We start from the raw sequence: 20,933 nt of genomic DNA, 5'->3' as shown, positions 1-20,933 counted from the left end.
CAGTGAGAGGCAGCCTGGTGCAGGGGATAGGGCACAATTGGAATCTGCTAGATTGGGTTCAAATCCTAAATCGGCCATTTACAGCGTGAATAAATTAGAACGGGCTTAAATTAGCATTTAAAATTTCATCAGGATTAAGTAAGTACTTCCTTCTCACTCCACAGGAGGTGAGAAAGGTCTCAGCAAGGCCCGGGGAGGGAAGGGCGTGGGGATGAAAGAGATCCAGAGTGTCTGTGCACTGGCAGAGAAGATAGTGTAACTGTGGCGCTGCGGCTGGAGGGCTGGTCCCACAGTGAGCTGTAGCCCTGCCCGCCGGCCATGGGAGAGGCTTAAAACAAACGCCGGAAGCAACTCCCAGCCCCATAAAGCTCTGTGACCGGCAGCGCCAGACCTGCCTGCCTTCCTGACTTCTGTTCCAGGGCAAGGGTCATTTAGCCGCTTGAATCAGCGTTTCCCCCGCCCTTCCCCAACTTTGTTTACCCGATAAGGAAGGTCAGCATTCCAAGTCAAGAAGCTATCTTCCCCTGCGTTCTACAAATAGTTCCGTGAGAAAGATGGCCGGGAACTCGATCCTGCTGGCTGCTGTTTCTATTCTCTCGGCCTGTCAGCAAAGTAAGAGGCATGGGAAGTTCGTGTGTGTGTGTGTGTGTGCGCGCGCGCCTGTGTGACAGACAGGGCTTGCGGGAGAGAGAGATAGGGAGGGAGGGAGATGGGTCCGGTGTTTTGTTTCCTACTTGCCCTTGCAGGTGGCTCTGGGTCCTCAGAGCACAGTCGCCTCAGGGTCACCCATGCTGCCTGCTCCCCTCCTTCCCAGGGGCAAGCAGAGACTGAGAACATTCCAGAGATTAGTTCTCCCAACTGGAACGCTGTGGGGCCTCAGAGCTCAGCGATTCTGCATCATCTGTGGTTACGACCCACAGGCCGTCCAAACGAGCATTAGTAGCCTGCTAACCTGCAGGAAGTGGTGTGAATATTAATTACAAGTGTTCCAAAGGAAACGTGCCTGCTTCTAAACCTGGTTGTGATTTCTTGAACGTTGTTTTAATTAATGCGTTTTCTTAAATAAACTGCCTATGGTGGTATGATTATCAGGCTGAAAAAAACTTCCTTCAGAAATATGAGCTTGAGATTAAGTAATTAGCTCTAAATTTTAAAACAGCTTCCCACTAGGATTATTCAATATCCTGACTGCCTGGTTAAATAGAGGGCTTTTACTCCATGGGAGTCACATTTGCTCAATTCATATTATCTTACCTACAGTGTCAGCTGGGGAAAGGGGTCCCAGTGCAAGAGTGCAAGATTTCTTACCAAGCATGCATATTTCTTTGTATTTCCAAGTGTGCCTGTACCTGGAAATAGGGCCAAGCTGTAGACTGCTCAGGTTACACAAACAGCCAGAAGCAGGAAGGCCTCACAGCTGAGGATCCAGTCCAGGCCTCCATGTACGCTTAATGTCTTGCCTAGCCAGTCTGTTTTGAGATTGTATGAAGATCTTGAACCTTCAGACTCACGTTTTGTGGTTTGATTCACACAGTCTGTCCTGGAGAAGAGCAGGCTATTTGTTTCTAATTAAAGAAACACTTAGATCTGTTAAAAGGAAAATCCTAGGCAAATTACATTTAACTGAGTTTAATTGAGCAAAGAACGAGTCACAGTTGGGCATGGGGAACCGGAATAGGTTCAGAGAGACTCTGGGGCTGCCACGTGGTAGAAGAAGATTTGTGGACAGAAAAAGGAAAGTGACTCCCAGAAAATGGAAGCGTACAGTTCACGATGTATGGAGGAACCTTTAGGCTGAACTTAAAATATGTCAGAAGGCAACTTTAGGCTAAACCTAATTTAACAGGTGTAAGGCGACCCATCCTGACTCACAGGTGCTACCAAACCTGCATGAGCCTTTATCCTAGGCCTGCAGAGGGCGCAGGAGCAGGTCCACAGATGTCCCAAGTCTGACAGAGGTGCTCATCCTCCCTGTTTGCTGCTTGTGCAGGAGGCTGTGTGAACTGGGGCCAGAATGTCAGGGGGCTGGATGGAAGGGGGGGTAAGGGGTGGGGAGAGAGGAGAGGAGACTAGGTGAATGATGATTAATGGTGGACAGGGAATGTTTAATAAGGCATTAGGGCTGGGCACGGTGGCTCATGCCTGTAATCCCAGTACTTTGGGAGGCCAAGGCAGGTGGATCACGAGGTCAAGAGATCGAGACCATCTTGGTCAACATAGTGAAACCCCATCTCTACTGAAAATACAAATATTAGCTGGGTGTGGTGGCACGCTCCTACACTCCTAGCTACTAGGGAGGCTGAGGCAGGAGAACTGTTTGAACCTGGGAGAGGGGGGTTGCAGTGGGCTGAGATCGCGCTACTGTAGTCCAGCCTGGCGACAGAGCGAGACTCCATCTCAAAGAAAAAAAAGATGTTGATAAAGAGTTGAACTCTGTAAAATATTTGAAAAGATGTATTCTGAGCCAAACATGAGGGATCAGTGGCTGGTGACACAGCCTCACGAGATTATAAGAACATCTGCCCAAAGGGGTCTGGCTACAGATTGGTTTTATACATTTTAGGGAGACATAAGACATCAGTTCATGTAAGATGTACATTAGTTTGGTCCCAAAAGGCAGGACAACTGGACTTAAGTGGGGCATGGGCTTCCAGGTCATAGGTGGATTTCAAGATTTTCTGATTGGCAATTGATTAAAAGAGTTTATCTACAGACTTCAAATCCATAGAAGGGAGTGCCTGCGTTAAGATAAGGGTTTGTGGAGGCCAAGGTTCTTACTATGCAGATGTAGCTTCCAGGTAGCAGCCTTTGGAGAGAATAGATTGTAAATGTTTCTTACGAGACTTAAAAAGGTGCCAGACTCTGTTAATTCTCTCCTGGATCAGAGAAAAGACCTGGAAAGGGAAAGGGATTTTCTACAGAATGTAGACTTTTCCCACAAGAGACAACTTTGCAGGACCATTTCAGGACATGACAAAAATATATTTTAGGGTAAAATACTTCAATTTCTTTCAAGGCCTGCTGTCATGTAATACTATACTAGAGTCAGACTGGAATTTGGTGTCTTATTGTTACAAAAAGTCTTAAGTGTTAGTTTTTTAAAGGGAAGGTTAGAGTTAAAGAAACACACACACACACACACACACACACACGCTTTACAACAGCACAGGTATATTGCAGAAACCTGTGGAGGTTGGGGCCCAGCTTAATGCCAGAGCCCACCATTGCTTACAGGCGGGGTACGTATAGGTATGGGCGGGAGGGGTTTCGGCAGTATGGTTTGCTGCCCTGGAGGATATTGACAAGATGTTCCTATGGTCAGATGGTTTGGCCAGGGATGTTCCCTGGGCTCTTTGTCCAGCAGGATTTGATAGGGATATTTCTTCAGTTGGGACTTTGCTTGGCAGGGTATGATAAGGATGCTCCTGTGTCTTGTGGTCACGTGGCTAGGCAGGATGTTTCTCAGGGCCTGAACCCTCATGGCATGCTTCACTTTGACTAAGGTCTGTGAAATGGCAGGGGGCTCACAAAATGGTGCAGTTTGGACTAACATTAAGGTCTGTTTTAATGTTAATGCTGGTCAGTTGTGCCTGAATTCCAACGGGAGGAGGATATAATGAGGCACATCTGATACCTTTTTCCCATGATGGCATGAACTCGTTTTTTAGGTTAACTTTGGAATGCCCTTGGCTGAGAGGAGGACTCCATTTAGATGGTTGGGTGGCTTAGAATTTTAGTTTTGGTTTACAAAGGAGACAGAGAGAGTGTAAGAGGGAGACAGAGAGAGGAAGACACAACCGTTTAGCTGGCATCAGGAACCAGAATTTGCTCCTTTTGCAAGTCTGGTGTTCATGGAGTTGGGACACCATGTGCCATGGTTGAAGCAGCTTAGGTTTTGCAGACAGAGCTGTATCTGTTAGTCTAGCCACTTCCCAGTTGGGTGTCCCTGTTCAGGATACACTGCCCTTCAATGTCACCATCAAAGAGGGTTTAATCGCACCTTGGGGAGGAAATCCCACCACAGTGCCTGGCCCCATGTAGGCGCTTAGCACTGGCAGTTCCCATCCTAAGTTCCTTCTTCGAAGAGAGAAGTTTCTGCTGCATGGAGAGGTAGCGACAGGGTGAAGGAACCCAGCTGTGGCTGGGTGGGCATCACAGGGGGTAAGGGGCAGAGAGAAAGTTTCCTTCACCCTCAGAAGGTTCACTGAAAATCAACTGACAAAAGGCAGATTAATAGGAGAAAGGGTATGGCAATTTATTTAAATATGCACAGCAATAATCCAAAGGGGATACAGCAGCTTATATACTGTTCTTCACAGGGGAGGGAGGAAATGGGGAATGCAGACAATTCTTTTGAGTGGTAGTAAACGATTATTAGGGAGAATGAATGGACTGGGAGACAAAGTAACTTGCCAGTGATTCTCTTTGGAATTTGATGGGCCAGAGGGGCAGGCTTAATCTGGTGGGAAAGTTCGTCCAGGTGTGTGCATTCCTTGGTCTTCTTTGCCACATGAGATAATGAGGTCTGAGGGAGGAGAGGACAGGCAGTTGTGTTTTTCTTAGGGGGTCTGGTTTCTAGGTAGATAACGGAGCTTCAGAGGACTGCCCAGCCTTATCCTGTGCCTTGGTAGAGACCACGGGTTGAGACAGGAAGCAGTGGAGAGGTCACAAAGACCTTGGGGCCGCTTCTTTAGTTCAGTCATATTTTGAGGTGCAATATTCTGATTTCCTTCGGGGGTGTTAACAGAAATACCAAACTCTGTGAAATCTTTTAAAGAGGTTTATTCTGAGCCAATATGAGTGACCATGGCTCGGAGAAAACACAAACCCAAGAAACCTTCAGTGGATGGTCCCAAGGCAATTGGGTTACAGTTTGGTTTTATACATTTTAAGGAGGCAGGAATTATAGGCAAAGACATAAATCGATACATGGAAGGTATCTACTGGTTCAGCCCCAAAGGGTGGGATATCTTAAAGCGGGGGGCTTACAGGTTATAAGTGGACTCAGATTCTCGAATTTGCAATTGGTTAGAGGAGTAAAGCTTTGTTTAAAGACTTGAATTCAGCACAAAGAAATGCTTACATTAAGGTGGTGGCTGGTATGGTGGTTCATGCCTTAATCAAACACTTTGGGTGACCAACGTGGGCAGATTGAGCCCAGGAGTTCAAGACCAGCCTGGGCAACGTGATGAAATGCTGTCTCTATTAAAAATACAAAAAATGAGCCGAGTGTGGTAGCGCTCACCTGTAATCCCAGCCACTTGGGAGGCTGAGGTGTGAGAATTGCTCTAACCCATGGGTTGCAGTGAGCTGAGATCGTGCCACTGCACTCCAGACTGCGTGACAGTGAGACCCTATCTCAAGAAAAATAAAATAAAATAAAGAGATCTGTCATGTGACGCTATGCCAGAGTCAGTTGAAATGTAAGCCACGCACTGGGTTAATTTAAAAGAACTGGCCTAATGAGATTTGATGGCTTGTAGGGTGTGACTTAACCATTGCCTTGCAAGGCCTTAGGTCTTGTCTACAATTTGGTGTCTTCTTACTGCAGCTGGCTTTGTTAGTCTTATGATCTCCATTTTAACCTTAATCCTGGGCAGTTGTGCCTAAACTCCAAAAGGGCGGGGGCACAACCAGGTGTGTCCTACCTCCCTTCCCCTCACGGAATTCAGTTTTTCAGGTCTCTCTGGGGTTCCCTTGGCCAAGAGGGAGTCTGTTCAGTTGTTTGGGGGCTCAGGATTTTATTTTTGGTTTCTTCCCAGCACATGTGTATCTCTGGAGAAAGCTAGGGAAAGAGGAAAGACGGGCAAAGCAAAAGAAGATTATTCTCAAGAGGTTTTAATGAACTCATAAGAAGGGAAATGAAGTTGAAACTACAGAAAAGAAGGTGAAATAGCACCCCACTCTCATCAGATAGTCATCATATACATGTATGTATTTTTTTAAGACAGAGTCTTGCTCTGTCGCCCAGGCTGGAGTGCAGTGGTGTGATCTCGGCTCACTGCAGCCTCCGCCTCCCAAGGTCAAGCAATTCTCCTGCCTCAGCCTCCCAAGGTCAAGCAATTCTCCTGCCTCAGCCTCTCAAGTAGCTGGGACTACAGGCACGCCACCATGCCTGGCTAATTTTTGTTTTTGTTTTTGTTTTGTTTGTTTTTTTGAGATGGAGTCCCACTCTGTGGCCCAGACTGGAGTGTAGTGGTGCAATCTCGGCTCACTGCAACCTCTGCCTTCCGGGTTCAAGTGATTCTTCCAGCTCAGCCTCCTGAGTAGCTGGGACTACAGGCACACACCACTGCACCTGGCTAATTTTTGTATTTTTAGTGGAGACAGAGTTTCACCATGTTGGCCAGGGTGGTCTCGATCGCCTGACCTAAAGTGATCCACCCACTTCAGCCTCCCAAAGTGCCGGGATTACAGGCACGAACTACCGCACCCGGCCCCACTGTCATCATATTATTCCAAAAATAGCCATGGTCTCTCTGAGGCCCCTGACCTGAGAGAACAGAAGGGCTTCTCTCTCTTTGGGCTGGAGGTGAGCCCAGCTGAATCCTCTTTCTTGGGGCTGGGCTGGGAGTAGGTGGGATATCTCAGTACCTCTTCCATTTACTGAAGCTCATTCCTCACACTTGCTAGTGTCACAAACAGATGCCCACTGGGTGCAATCAGCATAGGAAAATATAGCATTTTTAAAGCTTGCTTACTACCAGCCTCATTTTGAAGCTCTAGTCTCTTGTGCATTACTAATTCATAAGTCTAGGAGAACATATCTTTCATTATTTCCATTTTATAGGTGGAAACAAGAAGACGTGCCAAGTATTTTCTGCAAGACTGTGAAGCATGTTAGAAGCAATGGTAATAGCAAGTGCAGAGTGGCCAAGTCCTCATTTCCCCCTCAAAGAACAAATCCCTTTAGCTGAGCCCATGAGTCACTGGCCTTTCCAGACTGATGCTGCCCTGGAGGGATGGAGCCCAGGGTTGGAGACAGTCGGGGCCCATCTCTACATTCCTTCTCCTCACTCTGCTCTCTCAGGCTGCGGTATGAATGAGAAAAACTCCAATCCCAAGCATTTACACACTTTTTTTTTTTTTTTGACTCGGAGTGCAGTGGTGCGATCTCAGCTCACTTCAACCTCCGCCTCCTGGGTTTCAGCAAAGCTCCTGCTTCAGCCTCCCGAGTAGCTGGGACTGCAGGTGTGCACCACCAAACCCGGCTAATTTTTGTATTTTTAGTAGAGATGGTGTTTCACCATGTTGGCCGGGCTTGTCTCAAACTCCTGACCCTAAGTGATCTGCTCGCCTCAGCCTCCCAAAGTGTTGGGATTACAGGTGTGAGCTACTGGGCCGGCCAGCATTTACACACTTTAGATATTCAGTGACAATGTTTAAATCCTAAACAACAGCTTTTTGTAGCAAAAGGGGATTAGTGGAAGGGAAGAGCCTGCTTTGAGAGCCGTTTCTACATCAGGATCAATATTGACTTCTTATGAGAGGGGAGGTCATATAGGAAACACATTGCTTCTAATACTCTAACACAGGGAGAGACCCAAACTACACACTTGGTGTGGAATTTTAAAAGGAAGCCATTTTTAAAGCATTAGCGCATAGGAAACAGATATTGAGGTACTAAAACAAGTCAGACAAGGGGATATTGGGGGAGACAACTGGTAAGGAACTAAAACTGAAAGAAATAATGCGAAGGGAAGTAATAAGTTATGTAACCCGACTGAACATGGGCCCATTCACCCAGCACACAGAAACAAACACAAGCACCAGGATTTGCAGTGACAGAAAGGGAGGCACTGATTGCAGGGTGCCAAGCAAGGAGAACTGGGCAGCTAACGCTTAACACCCTAACTTCCCAATGGCTTTCCGGCAAGGGTTTTACAATTTTATTTATTTTATTATTATTTGAAACAGGGTCTTGCTGTGTCACCCAGGCTGGAGTACAGTGATCCTGGCTCACTGCAGCCTTGTCCTCCCAGGCTCAAGCATTCCTGCCTACTCTGCCTCCTAAGTAGCTGGGACTACAGGCGTGCACCATCACCACACCTGTATTTTTGTATTTTTATTTTATAGACATGGGGTCTCACTATGTTATCCAGGCTGGTCTCAAACTCCTGGGCTCAAGCAGTCCTCCTGCCTCAAGTGTCCCAGAAGGATTACAGGTGTGAGCCACCACACCTAAATGGGTTTTTAAAATTTGTTTTCTAGAGATAGGGTCACACTATGTTGCCCAGGTTGGTCTTGAACTCCTAGTCTCAAGGGATCCTCCTACCTCGGCCTCCTAACATTCTGGATTACAGGAGTAAGCCACCAGATTTGGCCCAAGCAAGGGTTTTTACAGGCAGGGGTACATTTCAGGAAAGCAGAAGGTAATGGAAAAATAATAAATCAATACTTGGAGGTTATACCTTGGTTTGGCCCCAAAAGGCAGGATATCTTGACACAGGGGCTTACAGGCCGCAAGTGGATTCAGAGATTCTTTAGTTTGCAGTTGGTTAAGGGAGCAAGACTTTGTCTAAAAACTTGAGGTCAGCAGAAAGAAATGTTAAGGTTCTAAAGTAAAAAGTATCTGAGACAAGTCTCAATCAATTTAGAAAATTTATTTTGCCAGGGTTAAGGATGTGCCTGTGACACAGCCTCAGGGGGTCCTGACAACATGTGCCCAAGGTAGTCAGGGCACAGCCTGGTTTTATACATTTTAGGGAGACATGAGACATCAGTTCATCTATGTCAGATGTACGTTGGTTCAATCTGGAAAGGCGAGACAACACAAAGTGTGTATCCAGGTCATAGGTAGATAGGAGACATTCTTTTGAGTTTCTGATTAGCCTTTTACTGAATCAAAGGAAGCAATCAAATATGTATTTAAGGCGGGTGGATCCCTTGAGGTCAGGAGTTCAAGACCAGCCTGGCCAACATGGTGAAACCCCATCTCTACTAAATATACAAAAAACTAGCTGAGCGTGGTGGCACATACCTGTAATCCCAGCTACTCGGGAGGCTGAGGCAGGATAATTGCTTGAACCTGTGAGGTGGAGGTTGCAGTGAGCTGAGATCACGCCACTGCACTCCAGCACGGGTGACAGAATGAGACTATCTTATTTAGGAATAGGATGGGAGGCAGGTTTGTTCAATGCAGTTCCCACTTGACTTTTCCCTTTGGCTTAGTGATTTGGGGGTCCCGAGATTTATTTTCCTTTCACAAGGTTTAACCTGTGTGTGTGATTCTCTGCAGGCCCCTCAGGAGAAGATTTAGAAGAGGGAATGGTGGTCAGAATTCAGTCCTCAGTTCCCGCTTAGCTGAGGTCTGTGTGACAGTGGTCAGCATTTTCCATCTGGTAGGGGTCCTGGTTTCTGAGAAACAACTCAAGAACCTATGTTAAGATGTTGCCTTTAGTTTCTATAGGGAACTGAACATCTTGTAACTCTATCTTATTTGGGTGACTATTATTTAAACTATTATTACCTTCTCGCTTAGCAGGTCTGAAGACTAGCAAGGTGTTTGGAACTTCCCTTGAAGGAACTCAAGAGTTTTTCTTTATTTCCATGCTTGAGGTGGCTGGCAGGTCCCTAAGAGCGTTCCTTGCCCTGTCTCAATGCCAGAAGTTTATTATGGGGTAAAAAGAGGAAGTGAAGGACAGGAGGCAAGACCTATTGAGGCCTCAAAAACTGACAGAGGAGGATGTGTGGATGCGGAAGTGAAAGAAGTCCACAGAACTCATCACAAGATGAAGGTGGACCCAGGCATCAGAGTTGATTGTCTAATGAAATGAAGGAGAAGAAAGTCATACTGTTTTATAACAGGGAAACTTTGGCAGGCGGGGAGCCATCATCCCCAAAGTTACCTTGTACAGGGTGTCAGAGCCCTGGCAATGGAAAGTGATTGGCCCACAGGGAGTAAGAGTTTACCGACAACAGTATAGGTTTGAATAGGAAAGTTTTATTAGATTGAGAGAAAGCTGCAGACGAATGCAACGGGCTGCCTCAGCGAGAGGACTGAGCATGCCCGGGGGAGGGGGGGGGATTTTCCTTAGGGGTATTTATGGACCTTAAAGCAAGAGCTTAGGGGTAATTTGGTCCATATTAGCCATGAATGTCATGATGAATGATTACATTTGTAGACATTTTGATGTCGTAATGTCAGCAAGGGTTGCACAATGAGTTTCATCATGCATGCATTCCAGAGACGTATAGAGGTAGAGAAAGTCTAGTTATGTATAAATTTTGGGGAAAGAAGCCTGAAACCGGCTTTAGATATAGGGAGGATCAATTACTTCTAAACTCCTCAGATGAGGAGTTCTGCCTCTGGATGGTCTGCTTCATGGGCACCAGGTGGTCTTTGCTCTCTTTAGTGGCCCCTCCCTCCTGGCCTCCTCATCTCCAGGCAATCTTTATGTCACTATAGATTCATTTGCATTTTGAGAATTTTATATAAATGAAATTATATGGTAGTACTCTTTTTAAAAAATCCTTGCTTTCATTCAGCATAATTATTTTGAGATTCACTCATTTTTGGGGGTTATCAATAGTTTATTCCTTTTTCTTATTGTTAAGTAGTATCCCATTGTATGGCTCTATCATGATGTATTTATCTACTCGCTTGTTGATGGACACTCATATGAATCAGGGTTCTCCAGAGAAACAGAATCAATACATACACTCACACATAGACACACACACACGGAGAATTATTTTAAGGAATTGGCTCACACAACTGTGGGGGCTGGCAAGTCTGAAATCTGCAGGAAAGGCTGGTAGGCAAAAGTTGATGTTACAATCTGGTGTTGAAGGGAGTCTGGAGGCAGAAGTCCTTTCTCTTTGGGGGACCTCAGTCTTATCTCCTAGGGCCTTCAACTGATTGGATGAGGCCCACCCACATTAAGGAGGGTAATCTGCTTTACTCTAAATCAATTGATTTCAATATTAATCACATCTAAAAAAATACCTTCACAGCAACTTTTAGGCTGGCGTTTGACCAAACAGCTAGGCACCATATGCTAGCCAAGTTGATGCATAAAATTAGCCATCACAGAGTTGTTCCTGTTACAAACAAAGCTGCTGTGAATATTTGTGTACAATTCTTTGTACTGAAGGAAATAAAAATATTTTACCCAAGATAGATTTATTTGACAGATTTTGAAATGGCCCTGCAAAGCTGTTTTTTTTGTAGGGGAACTTTGCATTGTGGAGAATCTCCATTAATGCAGCCAGGCCTTCCCTTGTCCAGATCTGGGAGAGATTAATGGAGTCTGACACCTGTAAAGATCTGGAAGGAACACTTACCATCTATTTTCTCTGAGGGGCTGCCATCTGTGAGATTTCATCTGCATAACATGACCCCCTTGGCTAGCTGAGCCTCCTCTTCTTCCCCTCCCATATCCTGTCTTGCCGCTAAAACCTGACTTACCACCATAATCTGTTTTTTTTGGCCATGTTCTGAGCCTGCATTGTTTCTGTGAACCCAAAATATCTGATAGGTCTCAACCAATTTAGAAAGTTTATTTTGTCAAGGCGAAGGACATGCCCGTGACACAGCCTCAGGAGGTCCTGATGACATGTGCCCAAGGTGGTCAGGGTACAGCTTGCTTTTATACATTTCAGAGGGATATGAGACATCAATCAATATGTGTAACATGTACATTGGTTTGGTCCGGGTATGGCAGGAAAACTCAAAGCAGGGGCTTCCAGGTCATAGATAGATAAGAGATAAAGGTTGCATTCTTTTGAGTCCTTGATAAGCCTTTCACTGAATACACAATTTAGTCTGGCTCAGTGAATCTGCATTTTTTTTTTTTTTTTTTTTCTGAGACGGAGTTTCACTCTTGTTGCCCAGGCTGGAGTACAATGGCGTGATCTCGGCTCACCGCAACCTCTGCCTCCTGGGTTCAAGTGATTATCCTGCCTCAGCCTCCTGAGTAGTTGGAATTACAGGCATGCACCACCACGCCTGGCAAACTTTTTGTATTTTTAGTAGAGACAGGGTTTCTCCATGTTGGTCAGGCTGGTCTGGAACTCCCAACCTCAGGTGATCCACCCGCCTCAGCCTCCTGAAGTGCTGGGATTACAAGCGTGAGCCACTGACTGGCGCATTTTTACATAAGCAATCAGATATGCATTTGTCTCAGGTGAGCAGAGGGATGACTTTCACAGCACCTGTGAAGATAAGCTTTTCCTTGTGGGCAAATTGTGCTTTGTAGCTATCTTATTTAGGAATTAAAATGGGAGGCTGGTTTGCCTGCTGGAGTTCTCAGCTTGACTTTTCCCTTGGCTTAGTGATTTTGGGGTCCTGAGATTTATTTTCCTGTCACATTTCTGTAGCCTCAAGATGGCATATGAATTTCTGTACCTCACTGTGGGGCTGTGTCTTTGTTCTGAAGGCTGCTATGTATACATATAAAATAAATGTGTGTGATCTTTCTTTTAACTTCTGTTGATTAATCTGCCTCATGTCAGTGATTTTCAGTGAACCTCCAGGGGGCCAAGGGCTTTGGCCCCTGGAGTATGGACATACAATTTTGTTTCTCTTAGGAAAATATTTATGAGTGGAATGACTGGGTTATACATTGGAGGTATGTCTAACTAAAAGACTCCCTTCCAAACTGTTTTTCAAAGTGGTTGTACCATTTTACATTCCCAACCAGCATTGTATGAAAGTTTCAGTTGTTCTCATATCCTCTCCTATCTGTCTTTTTTAATTGCTATCATCTGTCTTTTTGATTTTAAACATTCTAATAGGTATGTAGTACTATCTAATTGTGATTTAAATTTGCATTTCGCTAATGACTGATGATGTGCCCCATCTTTAATGCAACATTTCCCTTTACTTGCAGGTTATTTTGCTTTGCAAGTTGGAAAGGCAAGATTAAAATACAAAGTTACACCCCCAGCAGTCACTGGGTCACCAGAGTTTGAGAGAGTATTTCGGGCACAGTAAGTAATGCTTCTTCTACCCTTCATGGATCTGTGCCTTTCATAGAGACACAATTCCTGACTAGGGGAAAGGGGTATGGAGAAGACCCTAAGTTCATGTGCAATATCTAGTTATAACAAGTCACTCTTCGCAGCCAAGACTGTTCTCAGAATCCATAAAGTTTGAAGGGTTCGGGACATGAAGTCTCTGCCCACATGTATTACCAATTCAGCAGGGTGTATTTACAGAAAAGGCTGGGAGGATCTCAGGAGGGACTGCTGTGTCTCCCAAGCAGGGTCACTGGGTCAAAGAGGACCCCTGGAGCCTTGTGAGACCACAACAATCTGAAGTTGGATTAGTTATGCTACAATTTTCTGTCTTATTTTTTCCTCCCTACTTCAAAACAGAGGTAGATCAGGATTAATCTTCTGCCAGTTTCTCTGTGAACCATTTCTTGAAATCAGAAACCTGTAAGAATGAGAAAGCTTGCCAGCTCACATGCATGCACCATGTTTTTGATCATCTTGTGCTCTTGTTTTTTCAGACCCACACAGAATGTTCCACCATAAACATCATGAACTTGCCTGCTGCAAGAATGCTAGGGCGTCCTTTATATTTCATCCCCCAAAATAAGTGCTTTAAGAAACATGTCATGCATCACTACTGATATATCATTGGGTTCTTTTGTTACAATCTTGGGATTTTTCGTTTATGTTGACTAGTGAGATTGGCCTATACTTTGCCTTTCTTGTCTGGTTCATGTCTCATTTTGATACAGATGAACCTAGTCTCAACTGAGTTGGAGGAAGCATCCTGTTCTATTTTCTCAGATAACTTTTTTTTTTTTTGAGACGGAGTCTGGCTCTGTTGTCCAGGCTGGAGTGCAGTGGCGCCATCTCGGCTCACTGTAAGCTCCGCCTCCCGGGTTCACACCATTCTCCCGCCTCAGCCTCCCGAGCAGCTGGGACCACAGGTGACTGCAACCACGCCTGGCTAATTTTTTGTGTTTTTAGTAGAGACAGGGTTTCACCGTGTTAGCCAGGATGGTCTTGATCTCCTGACCTTGTGATCCGCCCACCTTAGCCTCCCAAAGTGCTGGGATTACACTGTGCCCAGCCTCTTCTCAGAGAATTTTAATAAGGTTGGAAGAGTGTATTCCTTCAAGGTTGTGTAGAACTTGCCTTAAAATAATCTGGGCCTGATGTTTTTCTTGTGGAAAATTTTTAAATTATGGGATTTGCATTCTTTAATGATTATTGGACTAGGCAGGCTTTTTATTACATCTTGAATCAATTTTGGCAGGCCTTGGTCCTGGAGATGATAACAATGGTCTCTTGATTACCCACTTGCTCCAAGGAGGGTTTTACAGACTACTCCCTAGGCTTGAAAGTGTGGGGTGAATACCACCAGGAGTACACGAGATAATTGTAAGAGGTGTGTAGACTTGGTTTTAAATGACATTGAACTACATGATGAGAAGTCATTCTCATCTCAATTATCTTTGAATCCTTATGGTTATATCAAGTGGAAAGTATTGGTTTGGAGCCAGCATGTCCCACACCTCAAAATTAATATTTATTGTTATCAAAGTTATACATGTACATGATCTGAAAATAAAGTGGAATTACAGGTTTTATGACAACAAATAACTCTTCCTTGTCCCTACCTCCCCTCACCCTCTATTCCTAGAGATAACCCCTTTTGACCACTACTTTGAATATTTACTTCTGTATTTCTAAACATTATACTTTCACTGCTATTTATTGATTCACAAATTTTAGACATTGTCAATTGGCTTCTTTTAATGGAAGAAAGAGTTTCATGCTCCTTTACTTCCTCTTTTCCTTACCTCATCCTTCCAGAAACATTATAGCACTCTGTTGAGTTAAATCAATAGCCAATGTTTATATTATTGTGATTAAGAAAATAATGTTGAAAGCAGGGCCATATAGTATACTGTGGTTACATTTCCTTCTTGTGCAACTTTTTTTTCCTAGGGTTAATAATTGTCTCTTTATTTCTTTGTTTGCTTAGTTTCATGCCCAAATCTTCTGCAGAACTGAAAATCTCCTTTCATTACATTCAAATGCATTAGATAATCTAGTAATACGTTTTTCTGTCTTGTAGTCATTTCTGAGTCCTCCACTTTTTGCTCCAAGCTGCGGGATGCTCTTGGTGCTTGCTGCACAGCTGCTGTCCTGGGACTTCCTGTCACCATCCTAGAAATTTCCCTTATACTCTTCTGATTTGGATTTCCTGGACCTCCTGTTTTCCTGTTTATTGGCCTTCTCTCTTATTTTAGTGAAGTATGCCCTTCAGAAGCTTCCTGAGAGAGGGTGAATGTTTGGTAAAGTTTCGAGACTTCACATATCTGAAAATGCACCTTTATCTTGCCTCACAGTTAAGGGATGGCTTGGTTACGTACATTTCTGTATTAGAAATCCTTACCCTCAGAGTTTTTGAAAAAATTTGCTCCATGACTTCCTGGTTTCCGTTGATACTATTGAAATGTTCTGTGCTATTCTGATTCTGGACCTTTTGTTTGGAAACTATGGAAGTTTCAGGATCTTGCCCAGCCTACTGTCCCAAGATGTTAATAGCATTGTGCTTGTTGAGAGACTTTTTCTTCACTGTGCTCAACCCCAGGTGAGGCCTTTTCACAGCCTGAGGACTCCTGTCCTTCTGTTTTAGAATTTTTTTAGTTTTAAGACAGGGTCTCACTCTGTCGCCTTGGCTGAAGTACAGTGGCACGATCTCAGCTCACTGCAGCCTTGACCTGCCAGGCTCAGGTAATCCTCCTACCTCTGCCTCCTTAGTATCTGGGACTATAGATCCGTGCTACCATGCCCTGCTAATATTTGTATTTTTTGGTAGAGATGAGATTTCACCTTGTTGCCCATGCTGGTCTCGAACTTCTGGGCTCAAGCAATCTGCCCACCTCAGCCTCCCAAAGTGCTGGGACTACAGGTGTGAGCCACTACTCCTGGCCCAGAATATTTTTTAGTATTATTTTTTCCCCCAAACTTCCTCTCCTTCATTTTCTCTGTTCTTTCATTCTTAAAACACACACTAGTTGTGTGTTAACCTCCAGGACTGATCCTCTAGTTTTCTTTTATCTTCAGGTTTTCATATTTTTGAATTTTTGTTCTTTCAGAGGAATTTCCTCAACTTCTAACTTTTTACTGAAATTTCAGATATCATAATTTTAATTTCCAGTAACTTATTTTTATTCTCTGATTGTTTTTTAGTTGTTGGTACTGATGTTAAGCCATCACTTTTTTATTTCATTGATGCAGTTGATTCTCTCATATTTGAGGATTTTAGTTATAATTTAAAAAATTCTCTGTAACATTTCTGTTTCTTCCAAGTGTCTTCTTGTATTTTTTGGCCTTTGTCTTTCATTTGTATTTATTATTTACCCATTAAATATTTATTGAGCACCTCTGTGTACTGGGCATTGTTGTCATAGCTTGGCCTAGATCGATGAACAAATCCGACAAAAATCCTTGCCCTCTTGGAGTTTGCTGAGGAAGCCAGAAAATAAACAATAAGCAGATGATATTATAAGAAAATAATTAATATAAGCTGGGTATAGTAGCTCACACCTGTAATCCCAGGGACTCAGGAGGCCCAGGTGGGAGGACTGCTTGAGACCAGAAGTTCAAGAGCAGCCTGGGCAACATAACAAGAGCCCGCTCTCTCTATTGAAAAAAAATATTAAAAAATTAGCCACGTGTGGGTGCATACCTGTAGTCCTAGCTACTTGGGAGGCTAAGGTAGGAGGACTGGTTGAGCCCAGGAGTTCAAGGCTTCAGTGAGCTATGATCATGCCACTATACTCCAACTTGGGCAACAGAGAAAGACCTCAACTCAAAATAAAAGAGAGCATAATATATTATGTCAGAAGGTAATTGGTGCTAAAAAAAAGAAAACAAAAAAAGATAGCATTGTAAGAGGGTCTGGGATGGGTTCCTGGGGGGTGAGTTGGTGGTTTGTGATGTCCAATAGGGCCATGGGTGTAGGTCCTGCTGAGAAGATGGCCTTTGTGAACATGTAGAAAAAGAGCTCTTGGGTCAGAGAGAATAGTCAGGGAAAAGCCCTTAACTGGGGATACGCCCAGTGGGTTAGTCAGGAGGTCAGAGGGCTGCAGAGGAGGAGCCTGGCAGGGAGTGGGAGGAGGTCACGTCAGAGAGGTCAGAGATGGCTGGGGCACACTGGGCCTTAAAGGCCACTGTAGGGGACTTTGGCTTTTCTCTGAGTGAAATGGAAAGTCATGACAGGGTTTTAAGCAAAAGAGTGACATGATCTTATATTTTAAAAGGAGAATCCTGTTTGCTTTGCTGAGAAGAGTCTGTATGGAGGCACTGGTAGAAGCACAAAATTCATTTAGAAAGCCATAGCAACATTCCAGGCAAGAGATGATGGTGGCTGTGTTGCAGAATTTTTGCTCCTTAGTTCAGCTAAAACTGGGTTCCTGTCACATGGCCAGGAAAGATTAGGCGTGCTGACACATTGAAGGATGAGTAGAGCAGAATTTATTGGATGTAAAGGAAAAAAAAAAGAAAAAGAAACTCTCAGCAAAGCGAGAGGGGGTCCTACTCACAGGCCCCTGCCTCGCAGGTTGATTCCAGGTCACCATCCACGAGCTGGAGACCAGGCTCCTCCCCCTGCACAAGGTGCGAACTTCCTGTGGCTTCTTCCCGTTCCCCCAGTGAGCATGCCGGCTTTATTCAGAAAGAATCAATCTGGAAAGGGTGGGCGAACAGGGGCAGTTCTCCCTCAGGGTGGCGGGTTTCATCCTGGATGAGCAGTCCGGCCTTTCAGCCTTCAGGCTTTATTTTAGAGTTGAGGGTGGGGTTTCACCAGGGACCCTTGGCTGTCTCCTGTCTCTGTCAGCTAGAGCCAGGGAGATAGCAGTGAAATGATGGCAAGTGGTCAGGTTCTGGATATATTTTGAGGGTAGACTCAATAGAATTTTCTGACATAATGAATGTGAAGTGTGAGAACAGTCAAGAATGGTTCTTGGATTATTGACCTGAGCATTCATCCCAAAGGATGATGTTGCGATGATCTGAGACAGAGAAGGCTGCAGGAGAAGCGGTTTTTGGGGAAGTATTAGGAGGTTCGGTCTTGACGTGTTGTGTTTGAGATGTGGCTTATGCTACCATCAAGGAGAGGCCTTAAGCATTATGATCTACTAAGCTATTTGGATGGTTTATGATTGCATCATAAACTGACAAATACATTGTTGGTTACACCTCCAAGTAGAGAGGCAGCTGGATAAACAAATCTGCATTTTAGGAGAGAGATCTGAGCTGGAAATATAAATTCAGGAGTCATTGGCACAGGAAGATGATTTACAGCCATGAGACTGGATAAAATCACTTAGGGGAGTGTGTAGGTGTATTATTCTGTTTTCATGCTGCTGATAAAGACGTACCAAGACTGAGCAATTTAAAAAACAAAGAGGTTTAATTATACTTACAGTTCCATGTGGCTGGGGAAGCCTCACAATCATGGAGAAAGGCAAGTCACATCTTACATGGATGGCAGCAGGCAAAAAGAGAGAGAGCTTGTGCAGGGGAAAATGCCTCTTTTTTTTTTTTTTTTTTTGAGGTGGAGTCTCACTCTGTTGCCCAGGCTAGAGTGCAGTGGCCGCAATCTTGGCTTGCTGCAACCTCCACCTCCCAAGTTCAAGCAATTCTTGTGCCTCAGCCTCCTGAGTACTAGAATTACAGGTGCCTGCCACCATGCCTAGCTAATTTTTTGTACTTTTAGTAGAGACAGGGTTTCACCATGTTGACTGGGCTGGTCTTGAATGCCTGAACTCAGGTGATCTGACTGCCTTGGCCTCCCAAAGTGGTGGGATTACAGGTATGAGCCACCGTACCCGGCCTAAAACCATCAGATCTTGTGAGACATATTCACTGTCACAAGAATAGCATGGGAAAGACTTGCCCCTATGATTCAATTACTCCTGCCAGGACCCTCCCACAACACGTGGGAATTCAAGATGAGACTGGGGTGGACACAGCCAAACCATATCAGTAGGTAAAGAAGAAAAGAGGACTGAGCCCTGATGGCATTAGGAGGTCAAGATGATGACAAGGGTCCTGCAGAGAGATCTGAATAAAGGAGATCTTAGGGGTTTTACCCAAACATCAGGTATTAATAATTCTCAACTGGCTGTTAAGAAAGAGGCATTAGAGAGTGATGTGGAAGCTCCATGTGCATGGCTGGGGCTTATGATTGGTCAGGAGGCAGCTTTTTTTCTGGAGAACCCCCAAAGTATCTGTAGATAATCTTTCTGGTACCACTTGGTTTCTCTAGAGAAAACTCTTTAAACCTCCTTCAGCAGTTGAAGGAAAGAGGGTTGGAGATAGGATAATAGGCGGTAAAGACAGGAAGGTTTTTCGACTGTGCAGTGTGCAGCATGCCGATTCTGACTGTTTTCAGGACAGAATTTTACCCCCACCCTCTATTGTTCCTGAAGTCCCCAACAGCCTCTGGTTCTGTTTCTCCAGGCAATAAGCCTCCCACCTCTTGTGATGGGGAGCAGGGTCTCAGGAGTGGGAAGCATAGGTGGAGGGCAGCTAAGCCCTCCTTATTCAGTCTTTCAACCACTCTTATGTTCCAGCCTTTGGCCTCTAAGGTACCTGGGTGCCCAATTCCTGAGCTTCTTTTCATTCTGGGGTAAGGATGGTCTCAGTCTTCATTGCTTCTTGTTTCAGCAGGCACGTAGGTTTTGGCTTTCTGCACTCTGCCAGTCCAACCACTGTTCCTCCATGTGCTGTCTTTCTTGCACAAATTTGCTCATGTCTCTTCCACTCTTGAGAGCTTGTTTGGAGATTCTAGCAGGAGGGCGTAGCTACTCATATACCCTTGACTGAAAACTGGTCCTCCTGTATCGAGGATGGCCGTCCTCTTTGACTGAGCGTGCAGCTTTGGGAGGGACACACATGGAGTGGGGAGGGAGGAAGGGAACACCCACCTAGCCAGCCAGATCAGCTGAATCAACCCTGGCAATTGATGGGGTGACCAATGTTGCAGCCAGATCACCCTCACTTTGTCTCTCTCTTACTCTTGTGATCTGCTCTCATTCTCTTTATTCTTGATTACTCATATCTATTTTTTTTTTTATCAGCATTTTAGTGAAGCTTCAGAAGTGAGAAGAAATGAATATGGGTTCTATCTGCCATGTTTAGCAGGAAGTCATCGCCACATGTTTTTGACATCCTGTGCACACCCATTTTCCCTTGTCAACAAAAAGAGTCAAACTCTATAAAATATTTAAAGAGATTTATGTATGTATGTATTTATTTTTTTAGACAGAATCTTACTCTGTCGCTGAGACTGGTATGGAATGGTGCGATCTTGGCTCACTGCAACCTCCCCTTCCTGGGTTTAAGCAATTCCTTTGCCTCAGTCTCCCAAGTAGCTGGGATTACAGGCACGTGCCACCACACCTGGCTAATTGTTGTATTTGTAGTATAGTCAGGGTTTCACCATGTTGGCCAGGCTGGTCTCAAAGTCCTGACCTCAAGTGATCCGCCCTCCTTGGCCTCCCAAAGTGCTGGGATTACATGCCTCAAGTGATCCACCCTCCTTGGCCTCCCAAAGTGCTGGGATTACACGCATGAGCCACCACACCCAGCCTGAAGAGATTTATTCTGAGTCAAATATCAGTGATCATAGCCCATGCCACAGCCCTCAGGAGGTCCTGAGAACACGTGCCCAGTTTGGTTGGGGTGCAACTTGACTTTATACATTTTAGGGAGATATGAAACTTCAATCAAATCCATTTAAGAAATACATGGGTGGCCGGGCGCGGTGGCTCAAGCCTGTAATCCCAGCACTTAATCGGGAGACCGAGACGGGCAGATCACGAGGTCTCAAGCCTGTAATCCCAGCACTTAATCGGGAGACGGAGACGGGCAGATCACGAGGTCAGGAGATCGAGACCATCCTGGCTAACATGGTGAAACCCCGTCTCTACTAAAAAATACAAAAAAACTAGCCA

The 20,933-nt window shown here is 44.8% G+C and overlaps 1 protein-coding gene across 5 annotated transcripts in view; it reads left to right on the top strand.

Annotated features, from left to right (window-relative positions):
* Positions 1–239: 239 nt before the first annotated feature.
* Positions 240–20,933, top strand: part of MGST2 (microsomal glutathione S-transferase 2) — a 66,810-nt gene continuing 46,116 nt past the window's right edge. For 2 of the 5 annotated variants that reach the window (XM_023225970.3, XM_023225969.3), the window contains exons 1-2: positions 258–612; positions 12,834–12,933. In XM_023225970.3, the coding sequence (XP_023081738.1) occupies positions 555–612; positions 12,834–12,933 (158 nt within the window). In that variant the 5' untranslated portion in view covers positions 258–554. Of the gene's footprint in view, positions 613–12,833; positions 12,934–20,933 lie in introns of all 5 variants that reach the window. The other 3 variants (XM_023225973.3, XM_023225972.3, XM_023225971.3) reach the window with 3 other exon arrangements.

The sequence above is a fragment of the Piliocolobus tephrosceles genome, chromosome 3, assembly GCF_002776525.5.
Source record: "Piliocolobus tephrosceles isolate RC106 chromosome 3, ASM277652v3, whole genome shotgun sequence".
In the NCBI taxonomy this organism is placed as follows: domain Eukaryota; kingdom Metazoa; phylum Chordata; class Mammalia; order Primates; family Cercopithecidae; genus Piliocolobus; species Piliocolobus tephrosceles.
Note: the sequence above shows the minus strand (reverse complement) of the source record. Positions and strands in the feature narration are given on the sequence as shown.